The sequence below is a fragment of the Triticum aestivum genome, chromosome 6A (genome assembly GCF_018294505.1).
Source record: "Triticum aestivum cultivar Chinese Spring chromosome 6A, IWGSC CS RefSeq v2.1, whole genome shotgun sequence".
In the NCBI taxonomy this organism is placed as follows: domain Eukaryota; kingdom Viridiplantae; phylum Streptophyta; class Magnoliopsida; order Poales; family Poaceae; genus Triticum; species Triticum aestivum.
The window spans coordinates 577,946,840-577,969,617 of NC_057809.1; the positions used below are offsets into that span (position 1 = coordinate 577,946,840).

The following is a 22,778-nucleotide window of genomic DNA, read 5'->3' on the forward strand; positions in this document are numbered from 1 at the left end:
CGTCGTCGACGTAGTCGATCACAGGTGCATCAGCGGCAGTCTCGGGGTCTATCGGAAAAGTAACGGAGGGGGAACACAATAAATAACAAAGCAATCAAAGCATAACATGACAAACGTGGTGCTAGAGGTGATCTAACGCAGGGATAGGTGATACCGGCGAAGGGGAGAAACATCCGGGAAAGTATTCCCGGTGTTTCGCGTTTTCGGACAGATGAACCGGAGGGGGAAAGTTGCGTGTTTGCTATGCTAGGGATGTGTGGCGGACGAATGGAGAGTGTATCCGGATTCGTCTCGTCGTTCTGAGCAACTTTCATGTACAAAGTATTTTCATCCGAGTTACGGATTATTTAATATTAATTTTCAAAGTTTCTAAGTCATTTTTAGAATTAACAGAATTAATTTAATTTAGAAAATGCCATTATGATGTCAGCATGAGGTCAGCGTGATGTCATCAGCCAACCAGTTAGTTGACTTAGTCAAACTGACAGGCAGGTCCCACATGTCATTGGCTGAAGACTAATTATTTGTTAACATTTAATTAGCATGTTTAATTAGAGTTAATTAGTTAACGAAATAGTGTTAATTAAGTTAATTAATTATTTTAATTAACTAATATTTTTATTTTAATTCCTTTTAATTCTTTTCTCTTTTTTTAACAGTGCAGGGGCGTGGGCCCCATATGCCAGTGGCCCAGGAGGCCACTGGAGCGGGCACAAACGGGCGCGCGGGTGCGGGCGCCCGGACTGGGCGCTGCCAGTCGGTGCCACGGGAGGGCAGGAGGACGGCGTCGGCATGGCAGCGGCGAGGTCGGCGAGCGGCGGCGATGCTGGGCAGTGCATGGGGGCTGCGGACGAGGCCAGGGGAGCGTGGGCGTGGGCAAGCACGGCTGCAACGGCGGAGCTCGATCCCGAGCGACGTGCAGGGAGCGAGCGGAGCGCCGGAGTGCGCGGGGAGTGGGGTGAGCGCGTGAGTGGCATGGAGAGCGCGACCGAGGGGTGGCGCGACTGGTGGTCAGGGGGCACGGGCGCGCGGGCCGGCGAGGCCGCATCACCGGTGAGGTAAGGCCGCGGCGACAGTAGAAGCGAGCAGCCGCGCAGGGGGGTGGTGGACGCGCGCACGAGGCGCACAGCGGGGGGGGGTTCTAGCGGAGCGCGAAGTAAGCGCGGTGAGCGCACGCTCATTGCGAGCGCGGGTCCGGCGAGGTCAGCGACCTAAGGCATCGGGGAGGAAAGGAGAGATAAGGGGAAAATGAAGGAGGCGGGGTGCTCACGTGCGACGTGAGAAGGGGGCGCCGAGGCTTGATGCGGTCCGGTGGGGTAGGACGGGGACGAGCGACGGGTCGGCGGCGTAGATCCGGCGAGGAGGAGGTCGAGGTGGAGGGCGACGCGGTTCCGGGCGACATCGTGGGAGCCGGTTGTGGCGGCAGGGGTTGAGGAGGCGGGCGCCGGTGACGGCGAGGTAGCGTCGTGCGGTGTCGGCAAGGTGGCGGCGGGGTCAGTGCGGCGAGGGGCGATGCGGTCGGCCCCGATCCAGATTGGATCGTGGGAAGGAGGTGAGGGGGAGTGGTGGTGGATCGGGCTAGGGTTTCCGGTTGCGAGGGGATAAGGGAGTGAGTGGGGGGCCGGGCCAAGTGGGCCGGCTGGGCGGCCTGGCTAGCCCCGTGGCCAGCTGGGCCGAGGCCCAGCGAGGGGTGGGGCTTTTATTTTTCTTTTTGTTTTATTTATTTTAGTTAGCAAACCATTTTACCAAAGTATAATCCCAGCTCCTAAATTAGCAAATTAACATAGGCCACTTCCTCAACAAACTTGGTGACCAAATGAATTAGTTTAATATTTGTTTAGTATTTAAAAGCATTTAAATAATTGTTTAAGATGTTGTTTTAATTACCTGAGTGCATTTAACTATCTTATAAAAATGTGGTTCCTCCACCAATATTACCTATGAATTATTTGTCACATTTAGAACATTTTAGTTTTGACTTTTGAGAACTTTAACTATTTCACTTGATTCTAAATTTGAAATTTGAACGGGATTTGAATCACCGCAAGACTAACAACAGTAATCGTGTGACGTGGCATCATTAGCGGAGGGTTACTGTAGCTTGAATATCCGGGCGTCACAACCGACGTACTTCTTCCTCCTATACATACCCACGTACCCCCAAACGAACAGATACGGAGCCAAAAACCTAATTCCACCACCGCAACTTTCTGTATCCACGAGATCCCATCTTGGGGCCTATTCCGGAGCTCCGCCGGAGAGGGCCCTCATCACGGAGGGCTTCTACATCATCATAGCCTCTCCGATGAAGTGTGAGTAGTTTACCTCAGACCTTCGGGTCCATAGTTATTAGCTAGATGGCTTCTTCTCTCTTTTTGGATCTCAATACAATGTTGTCCCCCTCTCTTGTGGAGATCTATTCGATGTAATCTTCTTCTTTTGCGGTGTGTTTGTTGAGACCGATGAATTGTGGGTTTATGATCAAGTCTATCTATGAATAATATTTGAATCTTCTCTGAATTATTTTATGTATGATTGGTTATCTTTGCAAGTCTCTTCGAATTATCCGTTTGGTTTGGCCAACTAGATTGGTAGTTCTTGCCATGGGAGAAGTGCTTAGCTTTGGGTTCGATCTTGCGGTGTCCTTTCCCAGTGACAGAAGGGGCAGCAAGGCACGTATTGTATCGTTTCCATCGAGGATAACAAGATGGGGTTTATTTCATATCGCATGAATTTATCTCTCTACATCATGTCATCTTGCTTAAAGCATTACTCTGTTTTTAACTTAATACTCTAGATGCATGCTGGATAGCGGTCGATGAGTGGAGTAATAGTAGTAGATGCAGAATCGTTTCGATCTACTTGTCACGGACGTGATGCCTATATACATGATCATGCCTAGATATTCTCATAACTATGCTCAATTCTGTCAATTGCTCAACAGTAATTTGTTCACCCATCGTAGAATACTTATGCTCTCGAGAGAAGCCACTAGTGAAACCTATGGCCCCCGGGTCTATTCTCATCGTATCAATCTCCATCACTTTAATTTTGCTTTGCTTTTACTTTGTCTTTTACTTTTCACTTTGCATCTCTATACCAAAAATAACAAAAATATTATCTATCGGATCTCACTTTCGTAAGTGACCGTGAAGGGATTGACAACCCCTAGTCGCGTTGGTTGCGTTGAGCTCTTTGTGTTCTGTAGGTACGAGGGACTTGCGCGTGGCCTCCTACTGGATTGATACCTTGGTTCTCAAAAACTGAGGGAAAAACTTACGCTACTCTACTGCATCATCCTTTCCTCTTCGGGGAAATCCAACGCAAGCTCAAGAGGTAGCAAGGTGCTGCCTGGAGGGGCGCGCCACTTGATGAGGAACCCGGCCCCGGGTCCCGTCGTCGACCCTGATCTCGTTTGGTGGCGTTCGCGTGGGCCAGTTTCGGTGCGGAGGGAGCCGGCCCCGCCGGAGGTGGTACGTCGCCGTGTCAGGGAGAGGACGAGCACGTCCATCTCTACATGGTTGCGTTAGAGGGCGTCAGGTTCTCCAATACCTGGCAGTTTCTTCAGGGATCTCACTTCAGCTATGATCCTGTGAGGGTTCCTTCTCTTTGGGTGTCCACCGCCCGCGCCGCAGGAACCGCGAGTGTCCTAAATTCTTCTGTAGTATTCGATCTTTATTAGCTACCTAGCTAGTGATGTATTCGATATATAATATTCGAGACGATGTATTCGAGATTATATATTATTCGAGACGATGTATTCGAGATTATATCTATTATTCGAGACGATGTATTCGAGATTATATCTATTATTGGAGACGATGTATTCGAGATTATATCTATTACTCGAGACGATGTAATTTGAATACTAAATTGTTTTATATTTCTTTTGGATTAGTTAAATAAAAGCTATGGCGGACAATACCGGCAGAGAGGGAGAACAGGCCCTGTTCGATATGATACGCCATCCTCGCGGGTCAGATGATGATCAGAATGAAGAAGATTATGACAGCTCCGAATTTCTAAACAACACCAGGGAGGGTGATATGATATTCGATCGCAACGACCGAATTGATGAAGTCATGAACTATGATTATGATGATGACGAAGAAAATGTTGATCTTGAAACAACAAAGACCGGCGAGGTATATATATTTATATAAGCAGGCATCTGGTGATCATCACATGTTTTAAATGACTTGAAGATATATTAACGAATTGATCTTTCTTCTTTCAGCCATCCGGATCGAGCAAATCTTCAGGCAACAGGACAAAACGAGGCGCGAACAAAAAGTTGAAGGAGGGCGTAAAGTACAATATCGAGGCAATCAGACCTAATGGCGAACCATTAGCGCCTAAGAAGATTGCGGACAAGTTCGTTCGTCAGTGCGGAGTTCTTGTGAAGGACCTACTCCCGATCTCCCTTCAAGAATGGAGAGAGCCAGCAAAGCCACGTCCAGATCTTACTTTTGTCGACGACGGACAAAAAGGTCTGCTTTGGGATACTCTCATGGAACATTTCACCCTACCAGATCATTTCACAGAAGCAGATGTGCAGAAAATCAAGGACGCTACTCTTAGGAAGATAGCGGTTGCATTCAAGAACCACAAGAATCGTGAATGGGACAAGTACGTCAAGGGAGGAAGGAAGACTCCGGTATTCGAGGGAACACTAGAGAAGCAAAGTGCTCATTAGGACGATTTCGTGAAATTCAAGGATTCAGAATTAGCTAAGGAACGGTCGAGAATAAACAAGAAGAATGCCGAAAAAAAGGATAAGTTCCATAAGCTGGGGCCAGGTGGCTACGCGGTGGGAATGCCTAAGTGGGATAAGTTTGAGAAAGAGATGGAGGATGCAGGTGTCACTCCGGTTACTAGGAGCTGGCCCCCCAGGTGCAGGACTTGGTTCTATGCGCATGGGGGGAGTTAGACCCAAAGACATGCAAAGTTTCGACGAAGGCATGTCTGAACGGAGCCGACGATGCGCTAATTGTTGCAATAGAAGAGGCTCGAACGGGGGTGTTCCAGCCCAACAGAGAGAACGACGAGCTTACGCGTGCCCTGGGAAATCCTGAACACCCGGGAAGAACACAAGGCAAGGGCGCTATTCCGTGGTATGAGGGGTTTTCGGACTGGAACGCCGACTACAGAACCCGTGCGAGAAGGAAGATTGCGGAGGAGAAGAAGAGGAAGATGGAGGAGGAGCAGAGGAAGCTGGACTATGAACGCCTTCAAGGCCTAGAATCAAAGCACGCGGACTTGGCAGTCAAATTCCAGCGGCAGCAGGAGCAAATCGACTCACTTAGCCAGCAAAGGGGGTCTTAGCAGCTGCAGCGGCAAGCGGATGATCCAGCATTGGATAGCACCGCCCCATCCATGCCGAGAAGTAGCGTGGGTTCCGCCCCGAGCGACGCAATGCTGGATAGATACCCCGTGGATGACATCATGGAGAACACTAACTGCGAGCTACACTTCAAAATGAAGAACATATCCATGAAGGTGGCGGACGCCATTGATTTTACAAATCCCCCCGAGGCAACCTTCCATTGCAACCCGATTCCAGCGGGCTATGCTCGTGTCTTGGTTGATGAGGTGGTGGACCCATATTCGGGGCTACAGCTTGACATTCCTGGAGGTGACGACGAGCACACATTGGGAGAGGCCATACATCGTGTCATCCTATGGAGAAAGGATTGCATCGTCTTTCGAAGGCCACCGACACCGCGTCACCCAACTCCTCGTCGAAGTCCGCCACCAAGTCAGCAGACTCCCACTCCTCCAAGTCCACCAACGCGTGAGGCCACTCCTCCTCCTCCAAGTCCGGCAAAGTGCCAGGCCACTCCTCCTCCAAGTCCGCCACCGAGTCAGCAGACTCCCGCTCCTCCAAGTCCACCAACGCGTGAGGCCACTCCTCCTCCTCCAAGTCCGGCAAAGTGCCAGGCCACTCCTCCTCCAAGTCCGACACAGCGTCAGACGTCCACTCCTCCTCCAAGTCCGGCACAACTTCAGGCCACTCCTCCTCCAAGTCCGGTACAGCTTCAGGCCACTCCTCCTCGTCCAACTCAGCCCCGTCAGCCATCTCCGCCGCCTCAGCAATCGCAGAAGAGACACCCTGCAGCTATGGTGCGTAGCGGTACGAGTCGAGGTAGTACAGGAAGTACAGGCGGAGGCAAGCGATATAAATATGGTCCAAGCCTCACTGATCTTCCTCAGAGGGCTTACGACAGGACCGAGGAGCAAACCAATGCCATAGTGCGGGCAGAAGTGGACGCCCATTTTGGACCGAAACCGCCACCGCCGCAAGAAGTCTGCGAAAACGCCCATTTTGCGAAGGTTAGTACTATGCCAAATTTCTGCAAGAAGCATTGACACCGGGGAGAATTTTTTTATTATATTTCATGCCAACCGAAAATCACACTAGAGCTTAATAGAGTAGCACAACTTTGTGATGTCATTCATGGCATTACACATCCATTTCTGTGATTTGTATCAAGAAAGTGGTAAAAGGCAATACATGAGTTCGATACCTACCACAAGAAGTCTGTAAATGAAGTCAAGCATGATGGTAAGAGAACTGAAGTTTAAGCTAAGGAAGCGGCAAAGAAATTCACTTGTCACCCACACAACGTCGATTCTTAGTCAGAACAAATCAGGGCATCTCCAGCCGCGCCCCCAACAGGCCCCCCCTAGGCCACTTTTTCGGCGCCGGCGCCGAAAAAACGGCCCAGTCGCGCCCCCAGGACGCCGAAAATCGCCGGTTCGGACCTTTTTTCCGCCCGGCGGTCACAGGTCGAATCCGGCGCTCTGGGGAGCCGTTGGGGGCTCCGGCACTAGGGAAAAGCACTCCTGGCCCACACCGCCAGGGGAAAAGTCAAGGTTTTCTTCCCCGACTCGACTCGCACCCCCCGCGCCCTCGGCCACCACTAGATGTATCCCGGCGATGACCGCCGCCCGACTCCGGTAGATAGCCATTCTCCGCCGGAAAATAGCAGTGCTTCACCGTGGTAGCCCCTCCCGCAACAGCTGGGCGTTTCCAGTCGCAGTTTCCGACCGCGGAGGTGCGGTTTAACAACGGGTTCACGGCCACCGAGCGCAAGGTGTTCGGCGATTTGCCCGTCTCGGCGATGGACTCGGATGAAGAGGAAGAGCTCGCCGCGCTACTGGAGGAGGAAGCCGCGGCCGACGTCCAGGAAGAAGAGCATCTGATGGTGCTCGCCACCCTCGCCTAGCTGCTGGCGAGCAGTGAAAAGCCGCGGCGAGGTGGCTCGGCGCCGGGGCGGGTGAAAGCAAAGAACCGGCATCGTCTGCAAGGCTACTGCATCCTCTACTCCGACTACTTCGCCGATGCTCCACTTCATGGCCAGAGAACATTTCGGCGCCGTTATTGGATGAGCCGAAAGCTCTTCCTGAGGATTGTGAATTCCATCCGGGAGTTCGACAACTACTTCAAGTGCAAGATGGATTGCACTGGCGCTCTTGGATTCACCTCCATCCAGAAGTGCACGACAGCGATGAGGATGCTTGCATATGGAGCTCCCAGTGATTCACTCGACGACTATGGGCGCATGGCCGAGTCCACCAGCATAGAGTGTTTCTACAAGTTCTGTCGGGCAGTGGTGGCAGTGTTTGGGCCACAATACTTGAGAACACCCAATGCGGAAGACACTGCTCGGATCCTAGCCCAGAATGCAGCAAGAGGATTTCCTGGGATGCTTGGAAGCATCGACTGCATGCATTGGAAATGGAAGAACTGCCCATTTGGTTGGCAGGGGATGTACAAAGGCGCCAAAGGCGGTTGCAGTGTGGTGCTTGAGGCGGTAGCCACACAGGACCTCTGGATTTGGCACTCCTTCTTTGGTATGCCAGGAACTCACAATGACATCAACATGCTGCAGTGCTCTCCTGTTTTTGCCAAGCTCGTTGAGGGCCATTCTCCTCCGGTGAACTTCGAGATCAATGGGCACCAATACAACAAGGGGTACTACCTAGCAGATGGCATCTATCCGAGATGGTCGACATTTGTGAAGACCATCTCAAACCCTGTGCCAGGAGGCAAGAACGCCTGGTTTTCGAAAGTTCAGGAGGCTTGCCGGAAGGATGTCGAGCGGGCATTTGGTGTGCTCCAATCTCGATTCGCTGTTGTTCGGTACCCCGCTCAGACCTGGTCGAAAGATCAAATGTGGGAGATCATGACTTGCTGTGTCATCTTGCACAACATGATCATCGAGAGCGAGCAAGAAGACCCAGTGTTTGACACTGAACCATACTACAGGCAGGGTCCTCTAGCCGAAGTTGATCACCAGCTACCGGCAACTTGGACTGCCTATCTCAGTATGCGTCAGGAGATCCGAGACCCACAGGTGCATCATCAACTGCAGAAAGATCTGATTGAGCACCTATGGAGGCTCAAAGGGGACGCCTCGTGATGAAATACGAGTTTTTATTTGTTGAACAATATAATTTGTATTGAACTATTTGTTGTTGTAGTATTTTGTTGAAGTATTTGATTTTTCTGTGATGAAATATGTGATAAGAAATAATTGTGTTGATAATTGAACGCCGAGACACGGCGAAACCACGCCGAATATGGGCCTATTCTCGCCCATATGGGCCGTTTGTTCGCCGAAATTGGGCTGCAAAGTGGGCCAATTTCGGCGCCTGGGGGCGACGACTGGGCGCAAAACCGCCCCCAGCGCCGAGTGCATCGCCGGCTCGCCCCAGGGGGCGATTTTTATGCGTCCTGGGGGGGCCAACGGCTGGAGATGCCCTGAGGGCTCCTCTTCCCAGGCGTGCACGATTAGTTAGTTATCTCCGAGGGTGGGGTGGGGTGGGGGGGGTGCTGAGCCACAATGATGGTGGCAAGGAGGGTGAGTAGAAGGACTAGATGGAGCAACAATGATCGAATTTGATGTCATTAGACAAATGTAAGATGTTCATTTTCAAAAGCAAACAACTAATCGTTTCAGAGATTGGCAAAATCAGTAGCCACACATTTTTATTTAAAGACGCCAAAGGTCTACCTTTTTTTAGGCAATATCGTGAAGGTTTATAGAAAGCATGCTTCGCTAAATTATGAGTCTCAAAATTCAAGCTCCTAAACTTATAAACGAAATTACATAAATTACAACTATTGGTCTACCTTTTTCTATAGGACTCTATTCCAACTGTTCGCTGGCCCATGATCATTGGATTGAAATTGGGCTTGGACATGAAGCCACTAAAGCCAATCCATTTCTTTTGTGCACCAAAAGGGTCCCCTATTTCAGCTAAAAAAAAGAGTCCCCTTATTTGTTTTTTGTAGCAAGCAGTAAGCCCAACTCGCCTTTAAAAGGTTTTACATTGGCCGCCATTCAGTGCGACCCTTTAACATATACCGTAATGGTTTTCATAAATATCACATAGCATATTCATTTCACTAATTTTACATAGTGAATTTAACAATATGTTAAAATCTTCCTATTATGCAAAAAAAATCATACATATAAAAATGTTAATGTTTTTTTTGAAAATGTCCTTGTATCTGAAAATAAACTTTCATGTATTGAAAAAATATATTCATATTTATGGAAATAAATGTTCAAGTATGTAAAACATGTTAAAGTAATTTGGAAAATGTTTTTATATACGACAAAACATCTGAAAGAGAGGGCTGTGTCTTGAAAAAGGAATGAAACACGGCCAAAAATATATTCCTACATATAATAAAGATATTTTTGTATTTTACGCAAACATCTATATCTATATCTATATCTATACCTATATTTATATCTACCTATCTATACCTAATAATAAAGGGAGGAAGATTTTATGGTTCTCCTTTCGTCACCCCTTTTTATCTGTTGATTTTGTGTTAACTATAAAGAATGATTGTTGAGATTTAAAAGAAGGTTCATCCTTGATTTTTAAACTAAGAAAATCATCTGTGCGATCTCCCTATTAATTATTTAGAGCCATGAGAGAAATATATAGAAGCCTTGGCTCCACACCGGTTGCACATGCCGTCACGCACACAGATTTTCATTAACTCCTCCATGTGCTATGGTGAAAAAAAAGAACTCTCCCTTGATGATTCGCTCATCCTTTGTTTGATCCACTGAGGGCACCTAAGAATCCTCAAGCAAACCCTAGAGGTACTCTTCTCTATGCCGCCGTCCTAAACTTCGAAGTTCAATCCATAGGATGCCATCCCTGACATGACAACCTTGAAACATGACCTTCGATTGGATATGCTCCATGCAGGGACTGCACGCCGGCCTCTCCTATCCTGAGCAGGCGGCCACATCATGCCAGCGGCAGACAAGGGCTCGTAGGTCATCACAACGGAGACGCGGGACTGACACTGGCATAGATCGTTGGCATGCGGGAGTAAGGAAAGATAATATCAAGAAGTATTTCTGCATGTTCTTCAAATTGTTCTGAGATTCACATGTTAAAATTACACGGGTGGAGTCACTCATCCGATGCTATTACGACGACCGGAAAAGGTGGAGTAACTCATCCGATGCTATCGCGCCGGCCGGTCGGCCAGGGCGATGCAAATGGGGCCGCTGCATAGAACTGATTCATTTTCCTATTGAGCATAACTACATCGTGGCATTGAGAGTGACATGAACCGATGATGCATGATGGAGTACAACATACTGCGAGTTTCAGCTGCGGTGTATAAACTGCGCAAAACATTGATCCCATACATGGCCTCGCAATTCTCAAGTAAGCAATGCATTCACCACTTCCATGCCAGACCCAGAACTGTTTTTGTTGCCCGTGTGAAGTTGTTTGATGTTAAAAGGTGGAGATACTAAGGCCTTGGAGAATGCAAGGTGCTTAGGGGAGGTGCTTAGAAAAATAAATCAGGCTTTTCTCAAGCACCTGTGCTTATTTGTACATAGTAAACGTTTAATTAGGCGTCTTTCTTTTACAAATAGGCACTGGTGCTTCAAAAAAAAATCCGATTTATTCTCCTAAGCACCTTCCTAAGCATCTAGCATTGTACAAGGCCTAAGAAGTACTCCTTCCGTCCGAAAAGTTTTGTCTCTCAAATACTGCTAAATACATCCATTTGAGAGACAAGTTTGGGACAAATTTTTTCGGACGAAGGGAGTAGTAGAGGAAGCACATGGCAACCACAAACTATTAAGGATGTCTAGAGTTCAACTGTTTTTATGCTTGCTCTGTACACGAACTTCTCACATATTGGTCTTATCTCATTAATGGCATATAGATTCCCTGCATGGCAGAAATCACCATCTCCATTGCCTCAAACTTAGACTTGAGCTTCCCCACGCTGCCCAAGCCAGCTTGATCAATCTGTGTGTCTTCTGTGGTGCCAAGCATACTGCCCTATGGGATTCCCCATGTACAAATTGGTGTTTAATTTAATTGCAAAAATTAAGGGAGAGTGGAGAAAACAGAAACAAAATGCCTCCACGCACACGAACCGCCAGGAAACAAGAACCCTAAAATCTACTTCCCTGTGAAACCAATCTGTTGATCTGTTTGTCGGATCAGACAGTGGCCGGGACTGCGGGGCTAGAGGGGCGGCGCGGCAGGCCGCTGTTGATGTTTTTAGATATTTTTTGTACACATGATTAGACGTTTTTTGTTCTGTAGAAATTGAACCAAAAATGACTAATCGTGTATACCAAAAATGTTTGTGACAATTAAAAAAATGTCACACATTAAAAAAATGTAGGTGAATTTTTTTCTATACAAAAACTGCACAGGTTTGACAAATGTATTCGTAATATTTTTCAAAAAATGCTTGTACAATGTACAAAATGTTTGCATAGTTCAAAATAATTTTATTTATAATTTTAAAAATGTTTCAACATGTACTTGAAAAAAATGAATATGTATTTGAAAAAATTTAAAACATAATTTTGTAAATATGTTAAACATTTATTTAAAAAATGTTACACGTGTATAAAACAATGTTTTACATGAATATGTAAAATATAGAATGTGTATGAAAAAGTAAACATGTGTTGGAAGAAGAAATAAAAGTAGACATGTTAAAAGAATAAAAGGAAAACAGATAAAAAATCATAAAGTAAAACGAAGAAACGAAGAAAATCAAAGTAGGAAGAAGAAAAAATAATAATAACCAAACAAAACTGAAAGCATATAACATACTCCCTCCGTCCCAAAATAAGTGTCTCAAGTTTAGTACAACTTTATACTAAAGTTAGTACAAAATAAAGACACTTATTCTATTCTAGGACGGACAGAGTAGAAAATTGAAAAACAAAAAAACCAGCAAAAAAACAAAGAAAAAAGGAAAAAAGAAAACCAGATTGAACAGACCGACCCAGCGACCGGATTGGAAACAGCTAATGGCTGGGCCGTTGTTGCCCGCCCGTAGTTGATTCCTATTAGGACTCGTTATTTGGCGTCTAAAAAATAAGTATAACAGGAATCGTTATTACTGGCGGACCGAGGTCGTCGACTCTGCACCTCGCGTCTCGGTCGGAGTTCATGGATCCCCAGGCTAGAGGAGAACCGCCGGCCTCCGAAGGCTCGTCCAACTCGGCGCCGACGGCTAGGAAGAGGACTCCGGGGAGGTGGAGAAGGATCCCACGCGCCCACCCCTTCACGCCGAGTGAAACGGCGGAAGAAGCGGAATTGTCGATGCTGAAAAACGCCGAGTTCATAGAGAACATGCGCGAGGAGGACTGCGATCTGCTCACGGAGCAGGACGGGCTCGACTTCCACGCCTTCAAGAAGAAGATGGTCCCAGCCATGCGCCTCATCGCCAAGTCCACGCTCCACAACACCTTCTTCAACCCCATACAATTCAGCGACACAAAGTAATTAATCAAGGACTTCTTCTCATTAGCACTATCTCCAATTCTATCTAGATGGAAATCTAGGTCAACTCCTACGTACAAGTTAATCCTTATCAACTGTCAATTGAAAAATGAGATCTCAGCTTTCAAATTTTGATCAAGATTACCACAATCTGTATATTTTTGGTTTCTTTCTATTGGTCATATACGCCGAATTGAACTATATTTTGGGGTCATTATTTTTTACAGTCGAATCAACTGATGACCCACTGTACCTGCAGGGAGGAGCACCTGACCGCCGAGGGCATGGAGGCACAAATACTAGCACGATTTCCTGATCGCAAGCCTTGCCAGCAAGCTAAAGACTTTGCTGAACTTGCTCTGGCGCACTACAATGAGAAGAACAAAACGGTCAGTTAATAAATCATTAATTTCTTGCCATCTCATTTTCTCTTGCACTGTATTATTTAACTTGCTCGCGATATTTTCTCGAAAAAATGTTACAGAGTGAGTTTGAGTTGGCCATGACTCTGCTATCGAATTGCTTCTCTGAGTCGTGTGGGGACATTTATGGCCATGTTAATTTCACCGCCGTTCCTCAGAAGCAGTCTGCCATAGTGCCTGCATCAAAGACCAAGAGACTGTTCTTTGCTGAGCTTATGCATACTCCGAGCCTTGAAGCATATGCAAGGGCTCAGCCTATGCGCGTGCTGCGTGTGTGCACCATTGATGATGATTCTTGTTATGGTATGTATTTCAATCCTCTTACTGTATTTTTTTCTATGGCCAAGCTGCTAATTTTCTGATATAGTATCGAAGTGATACCTGATGCAAGGAAGATGGAAGGGACAGCCAAAACATAAGTAGACTTGCAATGAATCCACAATTCACAAAATCCGTGGGCAGTTGGGACAAAGGCATATATAAGCCTATTCTTATATAATTCTCTTTTTGCAAAGATTTGGTGGGTATTTCCATTGCACTAACATAAGAGAGTCACTGGACATACACGAACTAGTTGGCCTCGGCGATATACTGCGACATACATGTATTTATCACTGCTGTATCAGTAGAGAAACTAACATGTTTTACTCCTTACATACGAAATAGTAGGCCTTAGTTTTATACTGTCGACATATATAGTTATTTTCCTCAAATTTGTGTGTGCAAGGTTGAACTCTGTTACTAAGTAAACACAAAGCATCACTTGGATGACCTTTTGCAAGAAAATAAATGAAAAGCTTAGCATTATATTTTGCATGTAGTCGATTTTTTGCCTGACCATGATGTTAATATTTGAATATCTGTTGAGTGTTGGTGATTGATGTTGTTGCTTTGTAGAGTAAATTGCACAGAAGTATCATAATTGGGGCATTGGAAACAGATTGGTACCAAGTTTGGTAATTTTTACATGTCAGTATCAAGTCTGGGGCTATACGTTACAAAAAGGTCTAAATCGCGTATAAACGCGTATTGACAGTGTATCTGACCGGCGGGGCCAGCCTGTCAGCTGCCGACGTGGCATTTTTTTTGCAGAAAACCCCCGCACGGCGGCGCCCGGTCTGGATCGAGGGGAGGATCCCCTCGAGCCCGAGCTCCTCTCGCATCACCGCCGCCCCCGCTCGCGCCGGAGCTGCCCCTGCTCGCGCCGCCGCGGCCTCTGGTCGCGCCGCCGCGGCCTCTGCTCGCGGCCCAAGATCGGCGACAGGGCGACGAGCGACGTGGTGGTGCGACTGCGGATGCCGGACTCGGGCCGAGACGAATGGCTCTACTGCCACTCCGGCGTGCTCGCCGCCGGGAGCGGCTACTTCGCCGACCGCCTCTCCGACGCCTGGCCGACGTGCCAGATCCTGCTTGAGGCCGCCGACCCCGTCTCCCGCTTCGGATTCAGCGGCGCGCTCGCCCTGCTCGAGGCCGCCGCGCACCTCGGCTGCGCCCGTACCGCCGCCGCCTGCGCCGACTACCTCGAGTCCGCCCCCTGGGATGAGGCCGACGAGGAGGAGATCCTCGCCGCCAGCCACGCGCTCGCCTTCTTGCTGCCGGGATACCCGTGCATGCCGTCCTCCACGGGACGCGGCTCCCTTGCCACTCGGCGTCCCGCTGGTGAGCCCACCGTCGAGCAGCCGCTCCGGCCGTGCCGAGGCGCTCGGGCTCGCGAGTCCTCCCTGGTGACTCATTCGAGGACGAGCGCGGCGGGATCTCTTCTCGCCGTCGGTGATGCGGCCGGTCGGCCAGCGCTGGGGTCTCCGCCGTGCTCTCCTCCCCTCGATCCAGATCGAGCGCCGCCGCGCGTGAGGACGAAGGAGGTGCGGGGGGTTTTCTGCAAAAAAAAAATGCCACGTCGGCAGCTGACAGGCGGGCCCCGCCGGTCAGATACACTGTCAATACGCGTTTATACGCGATTTAGACCTTTTTGTAACGTATAGCCCCAGACTTGGTACTGACATGTAAAAATTACCAAACTTGGTACCAATCTGCTTCCAATGCCCCAATTGTGGTACTTCTGTGCAATTTACTCTGCTTTGTAGGTGGGTGCCATGTGATCTAACTTATAAAGGATGAAGGGGTAGGTAGTCACAGCGAAGGTGGCCACGTCGCCTTTAAATCGCCATGAACAGTACTCGTGCCACCGCCTGTAAATTTCGTGCCCCGCCAGGGGCATTTTAGTCTTTTTACATGCAGGGGTATAAATCACAGCCGACCACGCTGAGAAACCCTCGCTGCCGCCTCCCGTCCCACTCGCCTCCCCCCTCCTCGTCGCCGCCTCCTTCTCCTCCCATCGCCGCCCCCTCCTCCCCCTCCTCCTCTGCCCCTCCCCCCGCATCTCGTCCGCCCCGGGTGCGCTGCCCCCTCCTCCTCCCACCCCGTCCCCTCCTCCTCTGCCCCTCCCCCCGCATCTCGTCCGCCCCGGGTGCGGAGATGAGCTTCCCGGCAATGGCGGCGGCGCTCGTGGGCATTGCGGAGCTCGAAGATGCAGCAGATCCCCACCAGGGGTGGACTGGCACTTGGGGTACTCCCCGGCAACGACGGCCCAGCGGCGAATGGTGCGAGGGAGGCCGGCCACCGCGATGAGTTCCTCTTTCTCTCTCCCCGATCTAGGTCAGATCCCGTTTAACCCCCCTCCTGCCATGATTGCTTGTGCCATGATTTGCTCTGTGTTAGGATGAGGAAGTAGACCTGCAGTAGGAAGAGAGGATCTCAGGACGCGCTCCTTATTTGACTATTGAAATACGAAGTAATAAGAGAGATTAAACTTGTTTAGAAGAGAGAGCAGCAGCGAAGAATAGAATAGAACAGCAAGTCATAGTTTTAAGAGTAAAAAGAATGAGAGAGTAACTAAGAAATTAGAATAGAGAGAAGATTTGCAGAGTTAAAAGAGTATGAATCCTACACTTTCTAGCTGAGAATAGATAGAGAGAAAGCAAGACACAATCAGTTCTAGACATGATAAACCATACGTTGTAGCCTTGTACAGACAAGCAGAAGTACAAGAACATGAGATGATGCAGAGAAGAGAGTGATATAGTGAGAATACATAAGTAAAGAGCTAAAACAAAACATACTTACAGCTTCAAAGAAATAGCATAATAAGTAGAACTTGAGATGTATGAAATAGAAATTGTCTGCATTGATCTGTTTTATATAGATGTCTAATTAGCTGCGCAATCATACATGGTATGGTTAGTAGTTTGTTTGTCTTGATCATCTTGATGTTGAGTTGTGTGCAGTTGTTTTTTAATAGACTATTATTTTGTTTTAGTGTTTTAGTTTACAAATCTCTCATGAGGATCTTGCTATCCAGCTGTATTTTCCCTTTGGAATCTACATATCCAGTGAAGTTGGGATAGGCTATTTTTTTTAGCTCTAACCGGTTTCTTTCTTTTTTGTTTCGCAGTTTCTATGATTTCCAAGGGTGCTGCTCGGGTCAATGGATAATGAAGAACTATATGACCAACTTTCCCCAACTCCAACATCTGCTACTAACAATCTACCTGAGCAGGTATTTCTCAAATCTATAACGATCCAGATCTGTAGTTGTTCTCCCTTCATTGATAACAGTAAATGATTGATTTTGCTTTTAAATAGCCTACCATGGAGGTGACTCATTAACCCATGAACCGTTGTTGATTTTTTCCTTTAATGCAACGCTCGTCGTTTCAATTTGATTCTGCAGGCTGTAAAATAACTAATAAGGAGACCCCATGGTTGTTCGCTTATTTGGATTGCGACTTCTTTGAAAAGAAGAGGGTGAGTTTTTCCCTTGTTCGCTTAATGTCGTGTGCTTGTGTTGTCGCTTTGTGGGCTACGACTACTACTTATGCTGCTAGATGCCTAGATGTGTGTGCTGCTTGTTATATATGTGCTCAGTCTTCAGTGCTCTTTTGTTCTGGTTCTGCTGCTGCTTGTGCTGCCGTGATGTGCTACTGGCTGCTGCTGTTGCTTGTGCTGCTGCCATGTGCTACTACCTTCTGCTGGTTGCTTCCTTATTCGGTTATTTGTGAAACTGAGTACTCTTTGTGAGAGGAGCAAATGAGATGAGCTTCATTTTTAGTTTTTTATTTAAGAAGCAGTGAAAAGAGTTTGGATTTTAGTTGTGATCTATTTGCAAATAGCGGATTTCTGGGAAGACGCTCAGATCCTCGACTCATTTCACCATCCAAATGTAGTTCCATTTTATGGCGTTGTTTGTGGTGATCCTGATGGAAGCTTAGCAACTGTTGCTGAGTTTATGGTCAATGGATATGTCAAACAATTGTTGAGGAAAAATACAGGTATTGCTTGTGTAATCAAAGAATATTTTGCATGCATCAGATGATAATAGATCTAACATATAAAAGCCGCTAGAGTACCCGCCCATCCAGCGCCCTCGCGGCTTCAAAATGATCCTGCACGCTCGATTCGCCTCGCTGGCTGTTGGCATCGTACTTTTTATCGCCGTGGTAAACATCAGGTGTTAGGCTATTTGGTTAATTAGGGTGACGGATTTCATGCTTATGTTAATTGTTTGTGGTTTATTTACGGGAGAAAATAGTGGTAGTTTATTTATTGGCATTGGTTAGGACTGCTGCTATTAGATCTACATGGTTGCGGTAAATGTTCAACTATTTGCCAAGTTGAGGGCTTAATGTTAGGCTATTAGGTTAATTAGGCTAACTGATTTTGGTACTTACGTGAAGTGGTTGGGGTTTAATAGGGTAAATATACCTTCCTCTTTTTAGTTCTAATTCATACTCGCTTGTTTATGGGTGGTTGTAGTACAGTTTTATTGATGGTAGTGATTGTGCAGGCACTTTGGTACCTGAGATCAAAGAGGAGGGTGAGAAGGGTGAGAAGAAATGAAAGAGGAAGAAGAGGAACAAGAAGAGCAAGGAGGACGTTGCCGGTGACAATGTGGGAGGTGCTTAGTTCCTCATTTTCAGCTTTTGCCGGCTCGACTGATGCGGGCAATGACGATGCAGTTGAGCGACTTACCCACAGACGAGAGCTCGAGGAAAGCTGCAAATTTGTGGAGGAGCGCCGGCATTGGTGAGCATCTACCAACTTTGTTCCTCCTTTCCTCACTTGCAATTTGATGGTCTCCTCTCCTCACTTGCAATTTTTCTTTCGCGTTCTCAGATGCTCTTTCAGGCTCTAGATTGATCGGGTGGTGTATGTGGTATGTTGTGCTCTCCGTGTTGACCGTTCACCACCCGTGGAGCAGCCGTCCGTCCGAGCCAGATCGGGGACCCACCAGAACCACCATCACGGCCAGTCGACGCCACCAGGTAGCCACCTCTTCGCATAGTTGTAGATTAATTTGTGAATTCTGTAGGGCTCAACAAAAGGGCATACTTCAACTGGAAAATAAAATCAAATGTAATGAGTAGGATGTGTTCCTGTACTCATAATGCATTAATGCTCCATAGTCTCGCCTGATGTGACCAATTGTTATAGAGAGATGTTTTATCTTTTTCCCGCACTGTTGAACCATTAATTTTACCTATTTGATGCCTTTTCTTTTAGGCATGGAAATGCTTCTTTTGGTCATGCTATACTATTATAATAATAGTGCTTATTTTTGCTACTACATCATGCTTGTTAGCTATGCTTGACACATGTTTTTCCTGCTAAACCCAGCAAGCAGTTTTAGCCCATTTGGTCTTCCATTAGTTCAGTGCCTGATTCGTCGGGGTTGTTGTGTTTTCTATGTTTCTCATCGTGTGTCGGGCAGTGGCGAGTGCAGCTAATACTAATACGCCAATGTGAGCTTCTTACAGACCTTGTTTCCCTCTGCTCCTGCTACCTCTCCCTCCCCTTATATGCAAGATTGTACGATCTGCTTCGTTTCCTTGCTACATTTTTCCCACGGTACATAAACCTCTGACTAACTGAAGAGAAAATGTCGTTGCCCTGTAGTATTTTTAGATTAATTTTGTGTTGTTTTCTATATATTGCATTCTCACTACCATGCTTAATTATTTACAGGGCCATCAGAACATGTAACTCGAGTCTAGCGCCGCCTACCCAACAAGAATTGCATAGACTTCATTGTGGAAATCTGAATGTAGTTATTTATATGGGGGTTGCGACAGTAAGCGGGTCAGCACCGCTGAGGTGCACAACCATTCCGAGAAGTTGATGACCCATCTTGCCATTCTCTTATTGCCTGCTTGAGGTGCTAATTATTAATTGCTTGTCGGGGTTGATCGTTGCCTGGGTCGATCGGCTGGAAGACTGAAGGTGTTGCAGAGCCTGCTACCCAATTCCAACAAGGTCACTCCATTTTTCCTTCTTTCTTTGTCCCTGAATTTGGTGCTGCTGCGTTTATGTTTGTGATGAAATTAATGGGTTCATGTTTGCGTTGGTCTGCGGGGTTAGGCATCAATTCTTGATGGGCCATTGAGTATCAGAAGCAACTGCATCTCCAAGTATAGGTCATTAAGCATGCCTGGATGCATTTGGATGATGATCTCAGTTTGAGGGAGTTATTGGTCTCATCGATGACATACGCAAGTAAGATCTCTATGATCAGGGTCCAGTGCTTAGTTAATTTCTCGAGTGCTTGAATTGGTTGAATACATATGAACCATATCATAGGAAGAGATGTTGTGCTAGCTTTAGACAATGCACATTGTTCAGTTCATATATGGTTCCAACGATTAAATTCCATATCACAGGTTTGCCCAAGGCAAAAAATATTAGTAATGCCACATGTATACAGTTAATGTTTATTCACATGTTTCCGCTTCCATTTTCTTGCCAGCAAGCAACACTGACCTCACACGTGTACTACTCGTTGCATTTGCTATATTGATTTACAAATAGGCTATCATGTATGTGAAGCTTTCTTCTGCTACAAAGGGCTCCTAGGCTTAATATCTTTATAGGATTATTGAGTTATTGAATCTAAAGGCATATAATCAGTTCTCAACTGATGTGTGTATATATATATATATATATATATATATATATATATATATATATATATATATATATATATATATATATATATATATATATACACACATTTTTTTCATCCTCAAAATAATGTCACTTACATGCCTTGTCCTACATTTGTGATGTTGCTGAGGAGGTTCAGTTCTTGCAGGCGGGGTAAAACTTGAGTCACCTATGAAATGATTTTTACCATTTGTCAGAGCAGAGGTTTTTCTGGGGTTGAGCCTGTTTGGCTGTTTATGAGCAGGCAACACTATGGTCGATCAAGCCCTTGCAAGATAGTAATGCATTTTTGCATTCTGGGGTTACAATGGCGAGTACTAAACAAGACGACCATGGTATGAACTTTGTATTCTGGGATTGTGCTAAATTTCATGCTTCTGACTCCAGCAATGCATTTTTTTCATGTACCTTCCATTTAGCTAGAAACTTGGGATAACTGAGGGAACTTCCTCACTTTTTCCGCTCTTCTCAGATTTTAGATTGGGCGTATAAACATGCGTGTCACAGATTGAATTTGAATTCGAGTATAAAATTAAAATGGGGAATAAACCATTGTGCCATGTTCAAAATTAGAACTATAAGGAAGAAAGAAATTATCAATTAGGATGTTGTGTTGTTTCTGTGTAAATATATGCCATGCTAACTTGATGTTTAATATAGGTGTGTAGGATAATGTCACATTTCCGTTGCAACCAATAACTTTCTCAGATTTAATCAGTTCTGTGAAGCAGTTGAACTACCAAAGCAACCACTAGCATCATTTTTTTATCAAAATTTGTTTTAGTTTACTCCACTTCCTATTCGTTCCTTTTGTATGCTGAACTGAAAGTAGAACTGGTTAAGCATTTAAAAGAACCTTGTTGCGGTTTTTAATACATGTTGCAGTTTTTAAGCGGCACTACAAAGATACCCCTTATAAAGCAACACGTATTCAACAATGTTTTGTTGCAAAATTTTGCTTCATTGCTATGCAACACTGCCTTCTAATCTGAAAAATCTGACAGATATCACAACACTCATATGCTTATAAAGCACATGTTTCATAATAACTAGATGAACTATATACATGCTCTCCTTTTTATTGATTAGTTGGTTTAGCCCCTAAACTATCTTATATTATCTAAAAGAAGGCATGCATAATTAGTTTTCCTGCAATTTTTGTTAGTTCTTTGTATTGTTTTTGTTGATTTTTTATCTATTCTTCTATATCCACTCATGCAGTAGCAGTACGTATGTACAATATTTTTGAATGCAGCTCCAGGAATAGGAACGTTTCCCGCAAAAAAAGGAATAGGACTGTACTCCTCCCAAAAGACAAAAGCAAGAGTAAGTATTGCTTCTCACATCCTATAGAAAATAATCTCACAAATCAATTTTTCCCTTGAAATATTTACGGTTGCAAATATTCATCTTATGCAGCAATGCAGACAATAAAAATCCAGCACCAACAATGAATAGCCGGAGTAAACAAAACAAGCAGACCAAATCATGACGGCCCTTGAGGAAGGGTTGCAGTGTCGAGGAGCAGCAGGCATGTAAATCTGACTGCAATTCGTGTATGTCTCTTCCTATTTATCTGTTGTTCAACTGTGTTATTTGTGTACTACGACAAATTTGAGTAATTGTCGGTCATGTAGCTAATGTAGGCGCAGCTTCATGAACGTCTGCCAAGGTTCTTAGTGAGGGCTTCCTCTAAGATGCTTTCAGAATTTTGATTATCTAGCATATATATGCAGTGAAGATGTCTCTCCTTTTTGGTACCGCTGAATAGGACACATGGTGTTCATGTTCTGTTAGATAATTTTATTCTTGTGTAGTTTGATTTAAAAGATGATAGGTCAGAATGACAGAATGTGATTAGTTTTGCTTTTCCTGCTGCTACACATGATTTTACTTTTACTTTTGTTTTTGATTGTTTCTTTTTTAGTTTCTTAAGGCTAGAACACTACAGTGATTGATTATGCACCTGAAGGATTGATGAAGCTGCTTGGACTGAATTTCTCTTTAAAATACATGGTGATTGTTTGGGATGATTGGGCAAAAATAGTTGGGAATTGGTTTTTTATTACATGCAAAACTTCAAGCCTTGGGGTCTTGCTGACATTTGTTGTTTCAAGTTTAGACCTTTTTCACCGCTGACTATACTCTCAAGTTCAGGTCACGGTGGATGGTTTGAGAGGAGGAAGGCAGAGCAGAGACAAACGACGCATTCCATCATGCATGTGTGTGAATTTGTATCGTCCTACTATTGTGTTGCTTTGTTTTACAGTAATAAATAAAGAGATGAATCAGATTTTCTTTGGTTCGTTAGCAAAATTTTACACATCAAGTATTTTATACATAGCTAGAAAAGTGTACCATCTGATTATTGTTTTATACACAGTTGCTTGATTCTTTTTGTTCCTCTATAGGCCTCTGATCCTGTCTGCAGTGTGTGGCTAGGTTGTTCGTCCACCTAGGTCGTAGGTTCTTTTCTTCCTGCCGACGGCAGGTACAAGACTCAATCAATGGTTAATGGACAAGCACTATATACACCATCCATCTATGCTAATA

General features: G+C 45.8%; 1 protein-coding gene across 10 annotated transcripts; it reads left to right on the forward strand.

The window, feature by feature from the left end:
- Positions 1-12,257: 12,257 nt before the first annotated feature.
- LOC123128653 (uncharacterized) lies at positions 12,258-22,522 on the forward strand. Of its 10 annotated transcripts, none has more exons than XR_006463344.1 (11): positions 15,745-15,884; positions 16,681-16,785; positions 16,960-17,033; positions 18,073-18,311; positions 18,402-18,550; positions 19,251-19,778; positions 20,365-20,378; positions 20,470-20,560; positions 21,481-21,551; positions 21,645-21,781; positions 22,153-22,522. XR_006463344.1 is itself a non-coding variant. In XM_044548722.1 (8 exons), exons 1-4 carry the CDS (start codon positions 12,475-12,477, stop codon positions 16,719-16,721), a joined length of 744 nt encoding a protein of 247 aa, XP_044404657.1. In that variant the 5' UTR covers positions 12,258-12,474; the 3' UTR covers positions 16,722-16,785; positions 16,960-17,033; positions 18,073-18,311; positions 18,402-18,550; positions 19,043-19,134. The 10 variants fall into 10 exon arrangements, 3 of the variants coding, with proteins under 3 accessions (XP_044404657.1, XP_044404656.1, XP_044404655.1); XR_006463345.1 differs by having other exon boundaries at positions 20,374-20,378; positions 21,453-21,551; XR_006463342.1 differs by having other exon boundaries at positions 20,374-20,378.
- Positions 22,523-22,778: the final 256 nt, after the last annotated feature.

What these genes read in the sequence shown, in the direction of transcription:
- LOC123128653 (XM_044548720.1), top strand. Translation starts at nt 12,475, where the DNA reads ATGGATCCCCAGGCTAGAGGAGAACCGCCGGCCTCCGAAGGCTCGTCC. An exon ending in ATACAATTCAGCGACACAAA is followed by an intron (nt 12,807 to 13,066) that starts GTAATTAATCAA and finishes CTGTACCTGCAG; the next exon opens with GGAGGAGCACCTGACCGCCG. An exon ending in ACAATGAGAAGAACAAAACG is followed by an intron (nt 13,197 to 13,291) that starts GTCAGTTAATAA and finishes AAAATGTTACAG; the next exon opens with AGTGAGTTTGAGTTGGCCAT.